Raw genomic sequence first — 23702 nt, forward strand, 5'->3', positions numbered from 1 at the left:
GACACTCACCCTCCACTCCCCCCCAAGACACTCACCCTACCCTCCCCTCCCCCCCGGGACACTCACCCTCCCCTCCCCCCCGGGACACTCACCCTCCCCTCCCCTCCCCCCGGGACACTTACCCTCCCCCACCCCCCCGGAACACTTACCCTCCCGTCCCCCCGGGACACTCACCCTCCCCTCCCCTCCCCTCCCCTCCCCTCCCCCCTGGGATACTTACCCCCCCCTCCCCCCGGGACACTCGCACTCCCCTCCCCTCTCCCCGGGACACTCACCCTCCCCTCCCCTCCCCCCCGGGACACTCACCCTCTCCCGCCCCCCCCCCACCCCCCGGGACACTTACCCTCCCCTCCCCCCCCCCCCCCCGGGACACTTACCCTCCCCTCCCCTCCCCGCGGGACATTCACCCTCCCCTCCCCTCCCCCCGGGACACTCACCCTCAGCATCCCCTCCCCCCAGGACACTTACCCTCAAGCCTCCCTTCCCCTCCCCCCCGGGACACTCACCCTCCCCTCCCCTCCCCACCGGGACACTCACCCTCAGCCTCCCTCCCCCCCGGGACACTCACCCTCAGCCTCCCCTCCACTCCCCTCAACCTCCCCTCCCACCCCCTCGGGACACTCACCCTCCCCTCCTCTCCCCCCGGGACACACACCCTCCCCTCCTCTCCCCCCCGGGACACTCACCCTCAGCCTCCCCTCCCCCCTGGAGCACTCGCCCTCCCCTCGCCCCAGGACACTCACCCTCCCCTGCCCCCCGGGACACTTACCCTCCCCTCCCCCCCGGGACACTCACCCTCCCCTCCCCCCCCCCCCCCCGGGACACTTACCCACCCCTCCCCCACGGGACACTCACACTCCCCCCCACCCCGGGACACTTACCCTCCCCTCCCCTCCCGCCCGGGACACTCACCCTCCCCTCCCCCCCGGGACACTTACCCTCCCCTCCCCCCCGGGACACTCACCCTCCCCTACCCCCCCCCCCCCGGGACACTTACCCACCCCTCCCCCCCGGGACACTCACACTCCCCCCCCCCCCCCCACCCCGGGACACTTACCCTCCCCTCCCCTCCCCTCCCCCCGGGACACTCACCCTCCCCTCCCCTCCCCTCCCCCCCGGGACACTCGCCCTCCCCTCCCCTCCCCCCGGGACACTCACCCTCTCCCGCCCCCCCACCCCCCGGGACACTTACCCTCCCCTCCCCCACCCCCCGGGACACTTACCCTCCCCTCCCCTCCCCACGGGACATTCACCCTCCCCTCCCCTCCCCCCGGGACACTCACCCTCAGCATCCGCTCCCACCGGGACACTTACCCTCAGCATCCCCTTCCCCCGGGACACTTACCCTCAAGCCTCCCTTCCCCTCCCCCCCGGGACACTCACCCTCCCCTTCCCTCCCCCCCGGGACACTCACCCTCAGCCTCCCCTCCCCCGGGACACTTACCCTCCCCTCCCCTCTCCTCCCCCCCTGGACACTCACCCTCCCCTCCCCTCCGGGACACTCACCCTCCCCTCCCCTCCCCCCGGGACACTCGCCCTTCCCTCCCCCCCGGGACACTCACACTCCCCTCCCCTCCCCCCCGGGACACTCACACTCCCCTCCCCTCCCCCCCGGGACACTCACACTCCCCTCCCCTCCCCCCCGGAACACTCGCCCTCCCCTCGCCCCAGGACACTCACCCTCCCCTCCCCCCCGGGACACTCACCTTCAGCCTCCCCTCCCCCCTGGAGCACTCGCCCTCCCCTCGCCCCAGGACACTCACCCTCCCCTGCCCCCCGGGACACTTACCCTCACCTCCCCTCCCCCCGGGACACTCACCCTCCCCTCCCCCCCGGGACACTTACCCTCCCCTCCCCCCCGGGACACTCACCCTCCCCACCCCCCCCCCCCGGGACACTTACCCACCCCTCCCCCACGGGACACTCACACTCCCCCCCCCCCCCCCACCCCGGGACACTTACCCTCCCCTCCCCTCCCCCCCGGGACACTCACCCTCCCCTCCCCTCCCCTCCCCCCCGGGACACTTACCCTCCCCTCCCCCCCGGGACACTCACCCTCCCCCCCCCCCCCCCCCCCGGGACACTTACCCACCCCTCCCCCCCGGGACACTCACACTCCACCCCCCCCCCACCCCGGGACACTTACCCTCCCCTCCCCCCCGGGACACTCACCCTCCCCTCCCCTCCCCTCCCCCCCGGGACACTCACCCTCCCCTTCCCTCCCCCCGGGACACTCACCCTCCCCTTCCCTCCCCCCGGGACACTCACACTCCCCTCCCCTCCCCCCCGGGACACTCACACTCCCCTCCCCTCCCCCCCGGGACACTCACACTCCCCTCCCCTCCCCCTGGGACACTCATCCTCTCCCGCCGCCCCCCCCCCCTTCCCCGGGACACTTACCTTCCACTCCCCTCCCCTCCCCCCGGGACACTCACCCTCCCCTCCCCTCCCCCCCGGGACACTCACCCTCCCCTCCCCTTCCCCCCGGGACACTCACCCTCCCCTTCCCCCCCGGGACACTCACACTCCCCTCCCCACCCCCCCGGGACACTCACCCTACCCTCCCCCCCAGGACACTCACCCTCGGGTCACTCACCCTCCCCTCCCCTCCCCCCAGGGACACTCACCCTCCACTCCCCCCCGAGACACTCACCCTCCCCTCCCCTCCCCCCGGGACACTCACCCTCCATTCCCCTCCCCTCCCCTCCCCCCGGGACACTCACCCTCCATTCCCCTCCCCCCCGGGACACTCACCCTCCCCTCCCATCCCCTCCCCCCTGGACACTCACCCTCCCTTCCCCTCCCCCCCCGGGACACTCACCCTCCACTCCCCTCCCCCCAGGACACTCACACTCCCTTCCTCTCCCCTCACCCCCGGACACTCACACTCCCTTCCCCTCCCCTCGCCCCCGGGACAGTCACCCTCCCCTCCCCCCGGGACACTCACCCTCCCCCCCCCCTCCCCTCCCCCCGGGACACTCACCCTCCCCTCCCCTCCTCCAGGGACACTCACCCACCCCTCCCCCCCGGGACACTCACACTCCCCTCCCCTCCCCCCGGGACACTCACACTCCCCTCCCCCCGGGACACTCACCCTCTCCCGCCCCCGCCCCCCCCGGGACACTTACCCTCCCCTCCCCCACCCCCCGGGACACTTACCCACCCCTCCCCTCCCCAATTCTAAGTTAGTTTGGAGTAAGTTTTCACTGCCGTAACTTTGAAAACAGGCGTAAGTGGCCGGACACACCCTCTTTTGAAAAAAAAATTCTGTTCCAAAGTGAAACTGTTCCAACTGACTAGAACTGGAGCACACTAAATGCCGAGAATTTGAATTTCTAAGATACTCCGTTCTACACCAGTTGCTCCAAAAAATCAGGAGCAACTGAGGCCGAAACTTGGGCCCATAGAGCTTGTAGGCCTATATTCAATGTCATTTTTGAGACGTCTGCTTTTTGGTACTTTGTCACCTTTTGTGAAACTGTTGGTAAACTTTTGCTAGTTTTCTATACTGGCAGGTATGAATATCTGGCCTACTGCCAACAACATCAATTATTCTCGCCACAAAATTATACACTAATCTAGAAAAGCGCTTGGAAACTTATCCAAATGGAAAGAGTGACAAAGGCTTCATGCAAAGCAATTAGCAAACCTCCTCAATGGAAACATTGCAGTAATTTGCATAGGCTGCCAAACTTTTATACAAGAATTCTGCATGTCCTGTGATAATTAAGCCAGTATAAGGTAAATTTTCATCTGTAATGCTTCCAACATGCACGTTGTACATCAAGAACACTGAGAAATTTACCCATATATAATCTTGCCTTACTTTCCAGCCAAAAAATCATTCAATAGCAGTAGTCTTTAAATTTTAATTTCTGTAACCATTCTCATTTCAGTACTGAGTTCTATTATCCAGCTCCCACTCTTCCACTGGCCTCGCTCTGATTCCCATTTTTCCCTTATTTTTTCACTCCCTGCTCCCACTCTTTTTGTACCCAGTCTCCCCTGCTACCCGTCTTTCCCCTGACTTTCCATGTGCTCCTGTTTGCCCTTTGTCCTCAGTCTCCTTGCCATCTCTCTTTGATTCAGTGTAGCACTCTCATCCATATGCTTGCTCACCTACACTGGCTCTCGGTCCGACAACGTCTCAATTTTAAAGTCCTCATCCTTGTTTTCAAATCGCCTCTATCTCTGAAGCCTCCTCCAGCCCTATAAGCCTTCAAGATCTCTACACTCCTCCAATTCTGGTCTTTTGCATATCCCCGGTTTTAATCACTCTACCATTGGCTGCCATACTTTCATCTGCCTTGGATCTAAGCTCTGGTGTTCCAGCCCTAAACCTCTCTGCCTCTCTCTGCTCCTTAAAACCTACCTCTCTGACCAAGCATTTAGACATCTGTCCTGATATCTCCTTCTGTGGCTCAGTGTCAAAAATGTTGTTATTCATAATGCTCTTGTTACAAGCTTTGGGAAATTTTGCTATGTTAAATACACTATATAAATGTGAGTTGTTGAGTTGGTCGGTTGTGGGTTGAAGTCCCATTCCAGGAAGTGAGAACATAATTTATGCTATCACTTCAGTGCAATACTGAGGAAGTGTAGCATTGCTGGAGGTGGTGCCTTTGGATCAGATATTAAACTGAGGCTCTGTCTGCCTGTTCATGTGGATGTAAAAGATCCCATGGCACTGTTTAAAAGGAGACCAGGGGGTTTCTTTGCTGTCTTGGTCAATATCCATCCCTCAATGTACATCACCAAAGCTGATCATTCGTCTCATTGCTGTCCCACGAGATTGTGCCTCTTCTTCTCCGTCTTGTCTATAAGGGCCTCAAGGTCCACCTCCGAGCATTTCACTGTTCTTTTCCCACCTCTTCTCCCTGCTTGCCTAGTGAGCGCCGGTGCCATATTCATTGCCATCCTGCTGCCAACGTAGAATAAAGATGTGAGTTATAGATGCCATGGAAAGATTTGAGCAGAACTGAGAGAAAACACGCCCAGGGTAATGCTGAAGACTGGAATCTGCAGAATTTTTAAAAAGGTTACACCATTATTGCACTCAAGTTTCCTGGAGGTTTAGCTTTTAACACTCATTTTACATGTGAATCACACCAGTATTTACATTTACATCAGTTTGTAATTTGTTTGTAACTACTTCTGCTGGTGAACGATGTAAGTTTCTCGTGCAGTTATGGCATTACGGGAAATTCAAGGCCATAGAATTTTGAACTCTCATCTTACACATTGTTGTTTTAAAACATTTGCAAAATGAAAATTTAAAAAACATTAATGCCCTTTAGAATTGAGAATTACAATTGTGATTCCATTATTTAAGAAAGGTGAGCGAGAAACCAAAGACTTATAAACCTATTAGTGTAACATCTGTTGTGGGGAAGTTATTGGAATCTATAATTAAGGACAGAGCACTCAGAGAAATTTGAGCTGATTAAAAATTCATGTTGGCTCTTTCTAAAGAGGAGATCATGTCTAACAAACCTAATTTAATTTTTTGAGGAAGTAACTGAAGTAGTAGACAGAGGAATGTAGTTTATATCGACTTCCAGAAGGCATTCAATAAGGTTCCACATAAGAGACTTTTGGCTAAAATGAAAGCTCATGGAATTGAAGGCAAATTTTTGACCTGATTAGGAGATTGGTTAGGTGATAGAAGGCAGAGAGTAGGGATAATGGGTAAGTACTCAAATTATAAGGAAGCAACTCGTGGTGTCCCACAAGGATCTGTGCTACAGCTTAGACCTAATTACTTCGACAACACAATAAAGGGGAAAATTGAAATTAAAGAAAAAGGCATACACAATAAGTGCATAGACAACAAAGGAGAGGAAGACAAAAGGGAACATGAAAAGGTTAAGAATGAAGTAAAAAAACAATTAGGAAGGCAAAGAAAAACTACAAAATTAAATGAATATAAAAAGAAGTAAAGTATTCTATAGACACATAAATAACAAAAGACAAAATGAGGATAGGGATAGGGCCACTAAAGAATATACACCATAAACTCACAAGTAATGAGGAATGCTGTCAAGGGCTGTGCCCATCATGATGGCCAAGTTGTGGAGAATTCAACAGACCACCATGAAATGGGACACTCTCCCCTGCGAGTACTGGAGGGCCCTTCCCAAGCAGTCAAGGCAGCGGAACCATTGCTTCAGCAGTCCGATGGTCTGCTTGATGCAGTTCCTCGTGGCAGCATGCCTGTCATTATATGATGGCTGGCCACAAGGGTGAGGATGTGGAGGAGTCATCAGCCAGGTGCAGAGTGGATAGCCCTTGTCTCCAAGTCGTCGCCCTCAGGTATGACGTGGTGGCTGGAAGATTGCTGGCACACCAGACTGACTCAGGATGAAGGCATCATGACTGCTGCCAGGATAGCAGGCATTGACCATCAGGATGCGCTGGGTGTGGTCGGACAACAGCTGCACATTAAGTGAGTGGTAGCCTTTGTGGTTACGGAAGATCTCAGGATTGCTGTGCGGCGCCCGCAAAGCCACATGAGTGCAATTGATAGCGCCTTGCACCATGGGGAAGCCTGCTATCCTGCTAAAGCCTTTAAATCTGAACGAAGCCATTCTCCATTGCACCAACACTCCCTGTCACCTTAGGATCTTGAAAGAAGTTTATAAAGCTGCTAGCGTTGCAGAAAGTTCCACAAAGCCAGTCAAACTGAACAAACCTGTCAGCTGCAAGTTGTTGCTGATGATCCTTTAAATAACGCTGCTAGCAGCTCCTTCCTATTTTTGAACGCTTAGTCAGCATTACCACAGGCTGGTACTCTCACTTCCTCCATTGCCAGTCTCCGGCCATCTGGGCCCGAAGAGCTGGAATTTCTTCTCTAAACCTCTCCACCTCTCTCTTCCTTTAAGGTGGAACAGGCCTCAGGGGCTGAATGGCCTACTCCTGTTCCTATGTAAGGAATTATAAGGGGTGTGAACCTCTGTCTTATCACTCCATTAGCAGCATGTCAGTTCATGAAAGCACTGTACCACTGAGTTACTAAATGCCAATGTTTTAATTTATTTTAGTAACATATTAGCAACCCATCAAATGATGAGATTTTTAAATTGTGCTGTCAAATTAATTCTGAATCAAGTTATGAGACTTTCATTCCAGCTGTCTAAATCATGATTCAAATCCAGCTCCTAGATTTGGAGGAATATAGAGAACATCTTGATCGTGATTGTGAATTATGGCAGTTTTTTGGCCATGTGAAAGGCCCAGCTGGCTTCATAAACAATTACATTTTTCTACAAAAAGGACAGCTGGAATAACTTTTCAGTGCATTTAGAGGGGCAATTCTATGTGTTTGTGCTCTTGGCATTGAGCCTTGTCTTCTGGGGTGCATATCATAAATTTACAAACATGCTTCCTATAATCTTCTGCCTATTAATTTTAATAGCGTTCCACCCACTTATGTGAGGTGATCTTATTGAAACATATAAGATTATGAGGGAGCTTGACAAGCTGGATGCAGAGAGGATGTTTCCACTGATGGGGGAAGACTAGAACTAGAGGGCATGATCTTAGAATAAGGGGCCGCACATTTAAAACAGTTGAGAAATTTCTTCTCTGAGAGTTGTAAATCTGTGGATTTCGCTGCCTCAGAGAGCTGTGGAAGCTGGGATATTGAATAAATTTAAGACGGAAATAGATAGTTTCTTAAGTGATAAGGGGATAAAGGGTTATGGGGAGCGGGCAGGGAAGTGGAGCTGAGTCCATGATCAGATCAGCCATGATCTTATTGAATGGTGGAGCAGGCTCGAGGGGCCGTATGGCCTACTCCTGTTCCTATTTCTTAAGTTCTTATTATGTCAACATTTTGGGGGCCGCTCCAATTTTGTCAGCATAACCAGATATTACATAATAGTTGAATGTTTCGGTAGTTTCCAAAGGCATTTGATAGATTTGTTAGCATAATTGAAACCCATGGGATTAAAGGGGCAGAGAGTAGTGGTGAACATTTGTTTTTCTGACTGGAGGGAAGTATACATTGGTGTTCCCCAGGGGTAGGCATTAGGACCACTGCTCTTTTTGATATATGTTAATGAGCTGGACTTGGATTTGCAGGGCATAATTTCAAAGTTTGCAGATAGATGAGACAAAACTCAGAAATGTAGTAAACAGTGAAGAGAATAGTATCAGACTTCAGAGGACATTTGAGACTTTCATTCCTGCTGTCTAAATCATGATTCAAATCCAGCTCCTAGATTTGGAGAAATATAGAGAACATCTTGACCGTGATCATGAATTATGGCTGTTTTTTGACTGAAAGTAGCAAACACATGGCAGATGCAATTTAGGTTGTATTGCCTCGCCTCATTCTTCCTACCAAAATGAATCACTTCATACTTCTCTGAGTATGAAGTATGAAGTGATTCATTTTGGTAGGAAGAATGAGGAGAGGCAATATAACCTAAATTGTATAATTTTAAAGTGGGTGTAGGAACAGAGAGACCTGAAGAGGTCTGTATACAAACAAAGCTGTTAAAAAAGCATGAGATCATGGTTTAATAAACAGTGGCATAGAGTACAAAAGGAAGGCCGTTATGCTAAACCTTTCTAAATCACTGAATAGGCCTCAGCTGGAGTATTGTGTCAAATTTTGGGCACCATACTTTAGGAAGGATATCAAGGCCTTAGAGAGGGTGCAGAGGAGATTTTACTAAATGGTACCAGGGATGCAGGGCTTCAATTACGTGAAGAGACTAGAGAAACTGGGGTTGGTCTCCTTGAAGTAGAGAAGGTTAAGGGGAGATTTAATAGTGGTGTTCAAAATCATTAAAGGTTTTGAAAGAGTAAATAAGGAGAAACTGTTTCCAGTGGCAAAAGGATCGGTTACCAGAGGAGATAGATTTAAGATATGTGGCAAAAGAATCAGCGAGGAGCTGAGAATTGTTTTGTAGGCAGAGAGTTGTTATGATCTGGATTGCAATGCCTAATAGGGTGGTGGAAACAGATTTAATAATAACTTTCAAAATTGAATTGTATAAATACATGAAGGGGAAAATTTGCAGGGCTATAGGGAAATGGCAGGGGTGTGGGACTAACTAGAGCTCTTTCAAAGAGTCATGTTGGGGCGAATGGCCTCCTCCTGTGTTTTATCATTTTACGATTTTATAAAAATAATCAATAGGCAAGAATTTTACATTTCTGTAACTACATGTATTTATACTGACACAAAAAACAATTTATAAATTAAAAATGATTAAAACAGTGTACAAAAATGTTACCTTTCTGTACACTACATTATTTTAATGTACGGTATTTACACTAACAGTATAAACATTTAATTTCATTTAAACAAAAAGCAATTATTTAAGAGAAGATTGTTTCATTCGCGACACCTGTCTTTCTCGGGTTCGCGCATCTAACTGATATAAACATGTAGCTGCTTTCGTTCCATTTTATGGCTCCAATTGAGCAATAAAGGCTTGCAATCTTTCATACATGCTAATTGTTTCTTTGCACGTCATGCTCCAAATATTATCCTCGCTGGACTCTTCAACATTGTTTTCAGATTCCTCCGCTTCTTTTTGGCTGTCACCTGACCCTTCTTTCCTGAAGGGATGATATCTTCTGTCAGTGCTGCAGTACACTGTTCACTTGCATCCACATTACTAGAAAGATTTATGAACTCTTTTTGCTAGCAGAACCTGATCATCAGCATCTTCAGCACCATTAGCTGTGACTCCACAGCTTGTAGACAGAGCAGTTATCAACATTATCTTCCGACCAAGAATACCCATCTTTTGAGTGAGTTTTTGGATCCATGTAGTAAAAATATTAGATGTTATCCAAGGTAGATCTTTTATGTTTTTGAAGCATCGTAGGTTTTTTGATTTGCCTATTACAAGAAGCTGTAACTTATCTGTTTCAGTCAGGTTGGTGGTGACCAGAATTTAAATCTTGGGCTAGAAATTCCCCAGCCTGTCGTTATTTGATAAATAACGTTATTTTTGTGAAGAAATAAGAAGAAAAATGTCGCCATTTTTTAAGGGGATAAGTTTGTCCAAAAAATATCCCTGTCGTTAAAAAACGACGTTGCTGAAGGAATCGTGTTTAATACCGCCGTCCTCGCTAACTTTACAGCAAGGCCGATATTGCCAAAAATACAGGGGAGAAAACACAATAAAAATTGCAAAAATAAAAAATGAGATCATTCACAAAAACCTTAAGAAATGAATCGCTGAAAAAAAAAATTGAAAAAAAACTTCATCTTATCTTTTTTGTAGGTCTTCTTACTTACTGATGTTTCTTAGGCTGCAATGCCTGCTTTCTCCATGCATTGTTTTTTGACCCGAGTACGGGTTCACCAAATGGCCAAATTTAGGCGTTCTTATTTTCAAGGTCTGGCAATCCAGAAAATGGCGATATTTTGAAAATGCAATTCTTAAACTTTGGGGAATTTTGCGCACTTTATGTTAAGAACAAAAAAGCAGTTTTAACGTGAAAAAATCGTGTTAAAACATTCGTTAGGCTGGCTAATTTCTAGCCCATAGTCTTTTATTGTTTACCACCAATACTCGGTTGTCCTTTGATGCAGTTACTTTTGTGTGGAGTGCACATTAAAAGCAAAGCTGTCTCGTTGGTGTTACAAATATAGTCCGAGTTGTAGTCTTGTAGAATTTCCTGGAGACAACTTTTCCACTCGTGGAGGTGAGACAAGTTAGCAGATTTACCTGAATTTTGAAATGATTCAACTACCTGCTGCGGGCAGTAAAATTTTCCATGCTTAGTTGATAAGCAAAAGCTTTCATCTTTTCAATAAACATGCCATGATCAATTTTGATGGTGGGATTTTCTTGTTATTTTTCAATAAACCATGTGGCTAATGCATTGTCAGCACCTTCATATTTGCCGTTTTCATTTTCCTTATTTGCAATAAATACATGCTCTACCAGCCATAAACAGTGTTGCACAGAGAAGGTTTAACACGTGTCTTTTTTTGACCTTCCTCTCTCAATTGATTTGATTGCATGATATTTATCCTCAAGCATTTTCAAGACTAGTTTACATTCGATTCCAGTCTTGGTAGCCATCTTCAGTTTTTTGTTAATCATTCACGGGTTGTGGGCATCGCTGGCGAGACCAGCATTTATTGCTTATCCCTAATTTCCCTTGGGAAGGTGGTAGTGAGTCATCTTCTTGAACCACTGCAGATCATGTGGTGATACTTCTTTGTAGCGGTTTAGTACAACTCCGAGGGCAGTTAAGACCCAACCACATACTGTGGGTCTGGAGTCACATATAGGCCAGGCCAGGTAAGGACAGGTGATTTCCTTCCCTAAAGCACATTGTTTTTATGACAATCTGGTAGTTTCATGGCAACCATTACTGATACTAGCATTTTATTTAATTAACTGAATTTAACTTCCACAGCTGCCATGGTGGGATTTAAACTCATGTCTCCGGATCATTAGTCCATGCCTCTGGATTACTAGTTCAGTAACATAACCACTATGCTATCGTTCCCGTGATTGGAGACTGACTATCTTTGGCACTTGCCCGCGTGTCACACTCCCTCGCCCACGTGTCACACTCCCTCGCCCACGCGTCACACTCCCTCGCCCACGTGGGCGAGGGAGTGTGACACGCGGGCAAGTGCCAAAGATAGTCAGTCTCCAATCACGGGAACGATAGCATAGTGGTTATGTTACTGAACTAGTAATCCAGAGGCATGGACTAATGATCCCTCGCCCATGCGTCACAGTCATACCTGTCAACATAAACGAGATCAATATAAGTGGGATAGAATGTAATTGGAAAATCATAGGGTCATGTGGCTGAATTCCCACTGTATGCTCCAGAAGATAATGTTCAGCTCAGGAGTGTAAATTCATATAATTACCCCTTAGGTTCCTTGTAGAATCATAAGAGCACCTTTTAAATGACCACCATGCTATAGCCACTATTAAAGGGGCACTGTTTTAGTGAAGTGTCTGTGGCAAACCTTTTTTGTTGTAGGTCAAATATGTGACTGGATCACATGAATTTTTTTGTAATTGCCCCTCAAAACTTCTTCACGTCATTTGCATTTGATATCATACTGACAAAAAAAATGAAATGTAGCTGTTAACATTCTCTGCAATAAAGAGTGCAATTCCACACATGCAAACTACATGTTTAAATTTTGAACTCAGAAATATTCCTGTCATAAATTATATTATGATTCATCTCCAGCGTTAAAAAGAATTTCCATTTTGTTTAGAAATAATCTGGATTTGCATATCTGAACTAGAAGTTTATTACGTACCTGTTTTGTGAACTACTTTTGCTAAAGCTTAATATGTTATCCTTAGAGTTTAGAAAAGGGTTGCTCGGCTGATGGCTATATGTTGTTCTCAACGAGATTGTGTTGCACTGATTGGGAAAGTTAAAAAGAAAATTTAAGACGACTGGCAAGAACATAAGAAATACAACCCTTCGAGCCTGCTCCGCCATTTAATAAGATCATGGCCCCAACACTACTTTCCTGCCTGTTCCCCATAACCCTTGACTCCCCAAAAGTTCAAGAATCTGTCTCTCTCCGCCTTAAATATATTCAATGACCCAGCCTCCACAGCTCTCTGGGGTAGAGAATTCCAAAGATTCACAACCCTCTGAGAGAAGAAATTTCTCCTCATCTCCGTCTTAATTGGGCGACCCCTTATTCTGAAACTATGTCCCCAAGTTCTAGATGCCCCCACGAGGGGAAACAACCTCTCAGTATGTACTCTGTCAAGCCCCCTCAGAATCTTATGTTTCAATAATATCACCTCTCATTCTTCTAAACTCCAATGAGTACAAGCCCAACCTGCTCAACCTTTCCTCATAAGACAACCTCTTCATTCCAGGAATCAACTTACTGAACCTTTTCTGAACTGCCTCCTATGCAAGTATACTCCCTCCTTAAATAAGGAGCCCAAAACTGTACGCAGTACTCTAGGTATGGTCTCACCAATAGCTGTAGCAAGACTTTCCTACTTTTATACTCTATCCCCATATAACAATTAACATAAAGGGAAATAGCAGTGGATTTTATAAGTACGTAAGAATTAAAGTGATATTCCAAGAAGGAATGGGGCTGTTTAGAGAGGAAGGCGGCCATCTAGCACTAGAAAGTGAGGAAATAATGAAGATGCTTAATAAGTATTTCATCTCCATTTTTACAGAGGAAGGTGACGAGCACTGTACGCAGATGTGGCAGGGTCATTATGGAAATAAATATTCAAAAGGAAATTATATATATTTTTTAAAATGGGATTAATAATAAAAAAAGGTACCATGCAGAAATGGAATGTATCCCAGAATACTGAGGGAGACTGGGGGGAGTTAATGGAGACATTAATTATAATTTTCCAAACATTTTTGGACATGGAAATTGTGCTGAAAGACGAAAGAATGGGAATGTTATTCATGAGTAAAGGGATAAACTAGGAATTTATAGGTTTATTAGTCTTACTTCAGTTTTTAAATTGATAACGCAGGATGAAATTTGTAAATGTATACACTTCGACTCTTATCTGGGAAGTGTACTGTTAGATAGTCTTAAGTTGATAACTTCCTAAAGAAAGACTTATATTTATGTAAAGCATTTTATCTCTTTGCATTTGTTCGCTGGTCCTGCACATAGTGTACAAAATGTTGATCCTATTCACAACTCATTACCAGGCCTGCTGCACTGCTATCCTCTGGGAGGGTGCCATATAGAACATCCATCCTTTTGGCTATAAATGGGATGGAGAGGGATTTATGTGCTGTGTTGTTGAGTTGTTAATGCCAGTTCATTGGATGTATTCAAGAGGGAGTTAGATTATGGCCCTTACGGCTAAAGGGATCAAGAGGTATGGAGAGAAAGCAGGAAAGGGATACTGAGGTGAAGGATCAGCCATGATCTTATTGAATGGTGGTTCAGGCTCGAAGGGTCGAATGGCCTACTCCTGCACCTATTTTCTATGTTTCTATGTTGTGCCATTTCATTAATTGCCCACATACTCTGTTTTCTGCCTTGTTTTTGTTTTGCTATCCATCAGTTTTTGCAGTCATTTCTTTTGTGCCATATAACCTTTGGAAAGGGGTCAATGATTTGTATCCCCATTGTGGCCACTTATATAGGATTACATAGGATATATAACAGGCCATTCGGCCCAACCACTCCATGCCGGCGTTTATGCTCCACTTGAACCTCCTCCCCTCTTTTCACATCTAACTCTATCAGCAGGACTCTCTGTTCTCTTTTCCTTCATACACTTCTCTAGCCTCCTTTTAAATGCATCTATACTATTCCCCTCAACTACATCCTATGGTAGCGAGTTCAACATTCTCAACACTCTCTGGGAAAAGAAGTTTCTTCTGAATTCCCAATTTGATTTCTTTACCTTTAAGTGGCTGTATCCTTTAAAATATGGGCTGCTGATATGATTGATTTTTTTTTACCTCTCCCACCTCTCCATCCTCCTGTATTGAGTTGCCAGTATCAGATCCGATTCAGGCTGTGAGCTTGCTTTTAATAATAAATGAGAGCTAATCCGCCCCTCACCCCCCTACCCCCACCTACCCATTTGTAATTCCTGTAATTTCTCTGAAAAAAATGCCAATTACCATTGAATTATAGATATTTTAGACCTCTTCACATAGAAAATTTGTAGATACTGCTCAAATTATGAGTAGCATTAAAATTTATTTTTGATCTCTAAGTGTAGTGAGTTTGATCACAGAGAACAACACACAGCATATTAAATGACTGTACCACCTTGTCTCTCCAATCCAGTTTTAGCCCTGCTCACTATACTTAAACTGCTTTGGTCAAATACACTGATGACATATTTTGTGATGCAACTTCAGCAATTTATCCCTTTTTTTCCTCTTCAGCAACATTTTGTATTTATATAGTGCCTTTAATGTAGTAAAAGATCCCAAAGTGTGTCACAGGGGTGTCATAAATCAAAATTTGACACCCATCTACATGAGATATTGGGAAGCAATTAGGAAGATATTAAGCATTGTAAAGGAGGAAAGAGGTAGAAAAGCACAGGTTTAGAAAGAGAATTGCAGATTTTAGGGTCTAGGCAGCTGAAGGCACAGCCACCACTGGTTGAGCAATTATAATCAGGGATGCTCTAGAGGTCAGAATTAGAGGAGCACAAATATGTTGGGGGGTGGGGGGGTGGTTCTGGGGTGGAGGAGATTACAGAGATAGAGAGGGGCGAGGTTATGGAGGGATTTGAAAACAAGGATAAGAATTTTTTAATTGAGGTGTTACTTAACCGGGAGCCAATGTAGGTCAGCGAGCGCAGGGGTGATGGGTGAACGGGACTTGGTGCGAGTTAGGACACGGGCAGCTGAGTTTTGGATCAATTCAAGTTTACGTAGGGTAGAATGTACGAGGCCAACCAGGATTGGGTTGGAATAGTCAAGTCTAGAGGTAACAAATCCATGGATGAGGGATGAGCTGAGGCAGGGGCGGAGATGGGTGATGTTATGAAGGTGAAAATAGGTGGTCTTGGTTATAGCACAGATATGTGGTCGGAAGCCCATTCCAGGGTCAAATATGACACCAAGGTTGCAAACAGTCTGGTTCAGCCTCAGACAGGAGCTAGGGAGAGAAATGGAGTGGGTGGCTAGGGAATGGAATTTGTGGCGGGGACCAAAGACAATGGCTTCAGTCTTCCCAATATTTAGTTGGAGGAAATTTCTACTGATCCAGTATTGGATGTCGGACAAGCAATCTGACAATTTGGAGACAGTGGAGGGGTCGAGAGAAGTGGTGGTGAGGTAGAGCTGGGTGTTGTCAGCGTGCATGTGGAAACTGATACTGTTTTTTCAGATGATGTCGCCGAGGGGCAGCATGTAGATGAGAAACAGGAGGGGTCCAAGGATGGATCCTTGGGGGACACCAGAGGTAATGATGCGGGAGCAGGAAGAGAAGCCATTGCAGGAGATTTTCTGGCTATGATTAGATAGATAAGAATGGAACCAGGCGAGTGCAGTCCCACCCAGTTGGATGACAGTGAAGAGATGTTGGAGGAGGATGGAGTGGTCAACTGTGTGAAAGGCTGCAGACAGTTTGAGAAGGAAGAGGAGGGATAGTGCATCACAGTCATGATCACATAGGATGACATATTGATAAGAGACGTTTCGGTACTGCGGCAGGGCGGAAACCTGATTGGAGGGATTCAAACATGGAGTTGCGGGAAAATGGGCCTGGATTTGAGAGCCAACAACGCATTCAAGGACTTTGGAGAGGGGGCAGTAATTTGCAAGGAAGGAGGGGTCAAAGGTTGTTTTTTTGAGGAGACTTTAATTTCTTCTTGGCATTCAATACAGTCGACCACTCCATTCTCCACCAATGCCCTGCATCTGTTGTCCACATCCATTGGAACCATTCTGGCTTCATTCTACTCCTGCTTGTACCAGAACAGCCAGGATATTTCTTACAATGGCTTCACCTTAAGTCCCACTCTGTCATCGCAGGAGTGTCCTAAGGTTCCATTTTTGCCTCTCTTCTATTCCTTGAATCTGTAATGTCCCTTAGGAATATAATCAGCTCAATATGTATGCTATGGACTCTCGGTTCCCTCAATCATTGCCCTCAACTTGAACACCACTTCTGTGCTGGCTGATTGCTTGTCCAACAGCAAGTTTCGATGAGCTGGACTTTTCTCCAACTTTATTGAGTAACACCATCGCTCATTGGCAGGATTGAATTTGTCGGCTGCTTTAATCCATCAGGTTTCCTCGTGAATCTTTTGTGAGCAGTGCCAATTTTCAGCTTCTCCTCTAATGGACTGAGTCTTGTGGGATTATCTGAGAGCTTACAGAGAAACTTCTCTTCAGTGGGTGAAAGAAGTGGATGTCTGCAATAGAGGTATAAATCCCTCCCGTCCCCAAGGTCCTGCCTCGCCCTATCTCTTCAACCTCCTCCACTGCTATGTGACAGCACATGCTCTGTACTTCTACAATTCTGATCCACATCCTGTGCTTAGTCCCTATTCCACTTCACTTTCAATGCAAAGCCTTGACCCTAACTTCTGGAACCTAGGAATGCTCCTCCTGGACCCACAATAAAAAAAACTCTGGCCCATTGCCAGCCTGTGCAAAGCCCCTCTCCCCTGAGATCATCTAACCTATCCACTCCCCATGATGGGAGTCAGCTGATTATCTGCCCTCCCATAGCAAGATACAGCAGGACATCTGCTTACATAATAAGAACATAAGAAATAGGAGCATGAGTTGGCCATTTGGCCCCTCCAGGCATTCAATAAGACCATGGCTGATCATGCTTCATGCCCGCAGCTCACCTGCTGCATGTAAGATTAGATCCGGGCCTAAAAATGTATTAACTGTCACCTTCAGACCATTGGGATTTCAGACCAGGTACTCCTGATTATAAGGTGCTTTTCATTTGAGAAAAAAGCTCACGCACGTGTTTTTTTTTTCATATTTCCCATTCTCAGTCTAATATCCAAATCCACTTTCCTTCAGTCTTCATGTCCTTTTCAAGCTTTTGTTTTTCTGCCTGTGCCTTGCATGCGGTGCCTGTCTTTCCTGTAACACAATGACCTTTTTCTAATTATTTTAAATAATCTTGAAGTAACATTGTTTTCTTTTCACTTTTTGCTGTGCATTACCGGCCTTCCTCACTGACTAACAGCAGTTATGCCAAGGGAACAATGAAAGACACGGATGATCCTGAGGCAGACTCTGATAACAGACCAACTTCAAGTCACTTCTATCCTGTCGCCTTGCTGCTTGTCAGTTCACACTTGTTGGTAGTGTGGCTGATTTTAAGTCTTGCTTTACTCTTGGCCAAATATCAATAAAATGCACTTGTTTATGACATCTTTTTGTAACTAACACCCGACAATGTATTCATATAGATATATATATGACTTGGTTTGTAACAGAACTTAACATGTTTGTAAGTCTAAAGTAATTGTACTCCTTTGTTTGGAAAACTGTCTGAACTACTTAATTTATTTCACTGTCTTTGCATTAGTGATTTCATTGCTTACTTTGTAGCAATTTGTTGCTTCTGGGCCGAGTTATGCATTGTGTTTCTATTAAGATTTACTTTCAAATGTTTTACATAAAATGCTGGTCTGTTATTCTAAACGGGTGAATACTGTAATTGTAAAAGAGATTTGTTTTCTTAAAATAGCAAAATATTAAAAAAAAACATATAAATGTATAAAGTCATGCTATATTTTTGGTCAGAAATCTATCAAGGGCAGTCCTAAGTAATAAAAAATTGTTCATTGAAACTGAAACGTGCTTATAGCTTTAGAAATGAGAATCAAAACTGGATTTCGCATAAACTCATGCTGGAAAATTTTGCAAATTTATACATTCAATTTGATTTAGCAGGTCTGTTTTGTGTATTAAACTTAATGATTTAAACACAAATTAAAACCCCATTCCCAGAAAGTGCAGTGCTACGGGACTTGGCCTGCTCATTGTACACTTGAATGGCTTCTATTGTTGCTGAAACCCAAGCCCCAATTTTAATTGGGGGATAAAGTGCAGCGTGTGGGGGCCAAAGTATGGGACAGGCTCGCATGGCTGCACAGGCATGATGCCCGGGCCATTAAAACTCCTGGGCCTCATTTTAATTTTTCTCATTGGACTCTCGTCCTAAGCCGGTGTTAATGACGAGATGGCCGGTGGGCAGGAGCGGAAAATAGAGATCCCAAGGAGACGGGCCCTGGCAAGGTGCGAGATGGGGGAGTCTGAGGCAATTGCAGGAATGAGAAGGGTAGTCCGGGGCAGCAGAGGTCCGAGGATATTGAAATGACATTACCAGACGTGAATATTTATAGGATGTACTTAGACTCCGTCATATTGATGTGGCCCCCAGGGTGAAGAGGGTGCAGAGAAGACTTACAAGGATGATACCAGAATTGTGTATACATATCAGTAAAGGATGAACAGGCTGGGTCTCTTTTCTCTTGAAAAAAAGGATGAAGGGTGACCTAATAGAGGTCTTTAAAATTATGAAAGGTTTTGATAGAGTGGCTACAGAGAGAATGAGCCCAAGTTTCCACACGATAAAAAACGGGCGCCCCTCCGAGCTGGGCGCCCGTTTTTCACGCCTAAAACGGCGCCGGAAAAAAAACTCGCAATTCTGGAGAGCCCTGCAGCTCCTTGTCTGTTTGGCGCAGCGCCCAGGGGGGCGGACCCTACACTCGTGCCGATTTTGTAAGTGGGAGGGGGCGGGTACTATTTAAATTAGTTTTTTTTCCTGCCGGCAACCCTGCGCGTGCGCGTTGGAGCGTTCCCGCACGCGCAGTGTGAAGGAAACATTGGCACTCGGCCATTTTTGTAGTTCTTTGTAGCTGTTTAATTTTTGAACATTTTTTAATAAAACCACATTGCCATCAGCACATCAGCACTGAGGCTTCCTGCAGCCTTCTCACTGTCTCCTTCCCGCCCGCCCCCCCCCCCTTGCTGCGTTCGGTCGATCGGGCCCTCACTCCCTCCCTCCCGCTGTCTGGAACGTCTTCCTCCCCCCCCCCCCCCCCCCCGCTGCGTTCGGTCGGTCGGTCGGGCCCGCACTCCCTCCCTCCCGCCCGCCGTCGGGAACGGCTTCCTCCTCCCCCCCTGCCGTCGGGAACGAACGAACGAACTTGTGAGGCTGGCTGAAGCACTTTCACACAGGTAGGAAGATGGTTTATTTAATCTTTTCTTTGCTTATAAATGTTTATTCAGGTTGGATTTATTTGTATAATATTTGTAGAAGTATAAATAAGGATTTATTATAGAATTTAATGACTTCCCTTCCCCCCCCCTCCCCCCCACCTCGTTCTGGACGCCTAATTTGTAACCTGTGCCTGATTTTTTAATGTGTACAACAGGTTTTTTCAGTTCTACAAAAATCTTCACTTGCTCCATTCTAAGTTAGTTTGGAGTACGTTTTCACTGTGGAAACTTTGAAATCAGGCGTCAGTGGCCGGACACGCCCCCTTTTGAAGAAAAAATTATCTTCCAAAGTAGAACTGTTCTACCTGACTAGAACTGCAGAAAAAAAAATGTGGAGAATTGCGATTTCTAAGATAGTCCGTTCTCCACCGGTTGCTCCTAAAAATCAGGCGCAAATCATGTGGAAACTTGGGCCCAATGTTTCCACTTGTGGGGAAGAGCATAACTAGAGACCATCAATATGAAATCATCACCAAGAAACCCAATAGAGGATTCAGAAGAAACTTATTCACCCAAAGAGTGGTGAGAATGTGGAACTCGCTACCACTGGGAGTGGTTGAAGCGAATAGTATAGATGCATTTAAGGGAAGGCTAGACAAGCATAAAAGGGAGAAGGGAATGGAGGGTTATGCTGATAGATTTAGACGAGGAAAGACTGGAGGAGGTTCAAGTGCAGCATAAATGCCAGCATGGACTGGTTGGGCCTGTTTCTGTGTCATATATCCGATGTAATGAATGTGAGATTTAACTGTTTGCAAAATGGTATCATCGTATGTATTAACATAATGATGTTATTATCCAATATACATTGCATATCTATGTTTTTACAAAGGCTACTATTATATCAGACAACAGAGTCATGTTCAGTACAATTTATAATGAGTATGATATTTAAGCAGGTTTGCTGTTTTGCATGGTGTAGCTGCCATGAACTGTGCAAATTGCTTCAGGTGAAACCAGGAGAGAAAGCAAAATGACTCCAGATCCCATTCCCCCAGAGCCAGTATGATCATGGGAATGTCACCGGATATCTTAATCTACTGCTGAGATAAACCACAATGTCATTTAATCAACGTAGCAAATCCATCTAAAGATTAAAGACAGACACATATACTTAGATTTTCTGATTTCCTTCCATTGACTTGGGTACATCTCTTGGTGAGAGGGAAAGTTCCACCCACGATAGAGCTCACCCCTGCACTTATTCTCACCTGCCCCAGACCTGCTAAAATATCCACAGGGTGGGTGGTTGGGCAGAAAGTCTACATCATAGTGCTTGAAAGACAAGAATGTCTGAATAAGCACATAATGTGCAACTTTAATTTTTGTTGGTTTGAATTTCAAAGCAAGGCAGTTGTGATTGTTTTGATTTATTCAATGTTTCTTTGCAAGATTAAATCATATAATTGATACATTAATATTTCAATTTCAATGAACAATTGATTACTTTGGCAAGCCCTACGGATTGACTTGTGTAAGATGTATCATCACCTGTGTTAAATAAATGTAGATGATTACCTAGTTATTTTTACTTATTGAAAATGTTGCAGCAAATGTTTAATAAATGAAACCATTTTTTTTCCTTTTCTGGTGGTATTATGAGGTGTACTTTTTTCCTTTTTACCAGAGAAGGATGTCGAATAGAAAATGCACAGAAGAATATAAAATGCAGGAAGTATGCATTCAACGCGATTCAGCTGATGGCATTCCCAAAATACTACAGGCCACCAGATGGGACATATGGAAAAGCAGACACTTAAACTTAATTTCATTTGTAAACAGACAGTTTACAAAATTATTCAGGTTTTAATTAGCTTCAAATAGAGAGAGTGAGTAATTTATCTATTTTTTGACTGAGTGTTTTATCTGCTGATGACATCCACCTACTTTGCAGTTTTTGGCAATCTTCTTATTCAGGTTAAAGCAAATTACAGAAACTGTACATAGCCCGTTTTGTTTTATTTTGAGGACTAGGACATAGCCATTGTACCTTGTTAATGTTGAATAATGAACACCAGCAGTAAAATGTGCTGATGCAATTCTATCCAAAAAGTAATAACTGTTAAAAAGACATTCAGTGGGTAGTCTTTGAATAATTGCTTTTGAAACAGGAAGTGCTTGTTACAGCAGAATATTGTCCAGAGCTGCATCTTCACTTCTTGTGGTTGCCGTTTAAAGTTAATAAGTGATATTTAAACGTAACTGTTTATTACTGTAAATAAATACACACAGGTGTGTGCAGTGATTAAACGATATACCCAGCTCAAGTGCAATATAGGTAATATGTGACTTGAAGAAATGACTGTATTTACTAGTGGTGCTTGTGTCAAAACATTTTACCGTTCAGTAATTAACACATTATACTCTTGTAAAGGAATGGGTATAAAATGTGTTTCTGGCTCTGATCATGGTGTGTGTTGCTTTAACTGTCAGCTAGGTGTTGATGCTTAGACATCGACCTCAGAAGCTACAGTGTCTGTGGCACATTCACCTAAATAAAATACAAGAGCCATAGGATTTCAATGTACATTCTTTTTCTGAAAATATAGACATAACTATTTGAATGCAGTAAAGACCATTTCAATTTTCAAAACATGCACATCTGTTATATAACACCTGTTTTAAAAAAAAATTAAAAACAGAAAACTATTATTGTAATGCTCAATATTATAAAGTAGAACTAGACAAATGTACAGAATACAGGACAGCTAATTCATGATATTCGTAAAATAAATTACACCTTACACTTTTTTTAAATAACCCTTCCTGTATTAGATTTCTTATGGTCCTCAAGCAGTTCAAATTGACATAATTCTGACGGCTGCATTGGCAGCAAAAGTGAAGCACTAAGCTGAAATGAATAATGACACCAGAAAGATACCTGTAGGTATCCATGGAGCTTTACCCCAGCAAGGGGTCCAACATCTTCAGGACAGGGAAGAAAATTGGTGGAAGCTGGGGAAGGAAGTAAAGAACGGGTAGATACAATGTTGGAGCTGGTAAGAGGCTATCATCTGTATCCAATCTTCAGAATAATCTATTTATCACAAACAATTACATAACATTCAGTTAAAGAAGAAATATTTTTGTGCGTGTATAAAGATTAATGTTTGATTTAAGATGTTCTTGTAAAACTGGTGCTTCAATCTATGTTCACTGGAACAATAGCCACAGCAAAGAGCATAAATTTAGTGAATTTAATTGTTTATCCAATTAAACCTAATTTTCTACATGAACCAACGTTTAAGAGCACTCTGTCGTAATATTCCCAGTGTGGATTGGAAGATTAAGAATATATGTACCATTTATTAAAATGTCTCCATGAATTGGTGATACAATAGAGATATAGGCCCAAATATTGGGTTGTGTATTGTGCGTTTTCAGCCACCTAAGGACCCAGAATAATGTATGCACCCATCCAACCGGAAGTGCACAACCTGCCATTTTGGTGTAGGAGGTAGTGCCTGTTAAGTATCGAATAACTCCTCGAGGCTAAGTACGGTGAACTAGTTCAGGCATAACCTTATTCCAGTTTATTTATTCTCAAAGTGAGGATTCAACATGGCTGCCAACATTATATACACAGCGAGCACATGACTGCCAGTGTCGCGCCTTCCAGTGGCAGGTAAAACCCAGTTAACATACATAACAACATTCCCCCCAAAGTCTTTGGTATTGTATTTATCAGTTGAGACAGTCCAGGGCCTTCCGCTCCCTGATTGATCTTCTCAGTTCGAACCCAAGCTTGGGTGAGTTAGTAGGACCATTGTTGCATTGCGGAGCAGTTGATCTGACAGGACTGTCGGGGCTGTTTGTGTCCTCCTTAGTGAATACCGAACCAAAGTACTTGTTCAATTGGTCCGCCATTTCTTTGTTCCCCGTTATGACTTCCCCTGATTCTGACTGCAGGGGACCTACGTTTGTCTTTACTAACCTTTTTCTCTTTACATATCTATAGAAAGTTTTGCAATCCGTCTTAATGTTCCCTGCAAGCTTCTTCTCATACTCCA

The 23702-nt window shown here is 45.1% G+C and overlaps 1 protein-coding gene across 6 annotated transcripts in view; it reads left to right on the top strand.

Moving 5' to 3' along the window:
• inpp4b (inositol polyphosphate-4-phosphatase type II B) overlaps positions 1–22871 on the top strand; it is a 697459-nt gene extending 674588 nt beyond the window's left edge. For 5 of the 6 annotated variants that reach the window (XM_070872076.1, XM_070872087.1, XM_070872081.1 and 2 more), the window contains one exon: positions 21320–22871. In XM_070872076.1, the coding sequence (XP_070728177.1) occupies positions 21320–21452 (133 nt within the window). In that variant the 3' untranslated portion in view covers positions 21453–22871. The remainder of the gene's footprint in view (positions 1–21319) is intronic. The other variant, XM_070872113.1, reaches the window with a different exon arrangement.
• The last annotated feature ends 831 nt before the right edge of the window (positions 22872–23702 follow it).

This window comes from Pristiophorus japonicus, chromosome 2 (genome assembly GCF_044704955.1).
Source record: "Pristiophorus japonicus isolate sPriJap1 chromosome 2, sPriJap1.hap1, whole genome shotgun sequence".
Classification (NCBI taxonomy): domain Eukaryota; kingdom Metazoa; phylum Chordata; class Chondrichthyes; family Pristiophoridae; genus Pristiophorus; species Pristiophorus japonicus.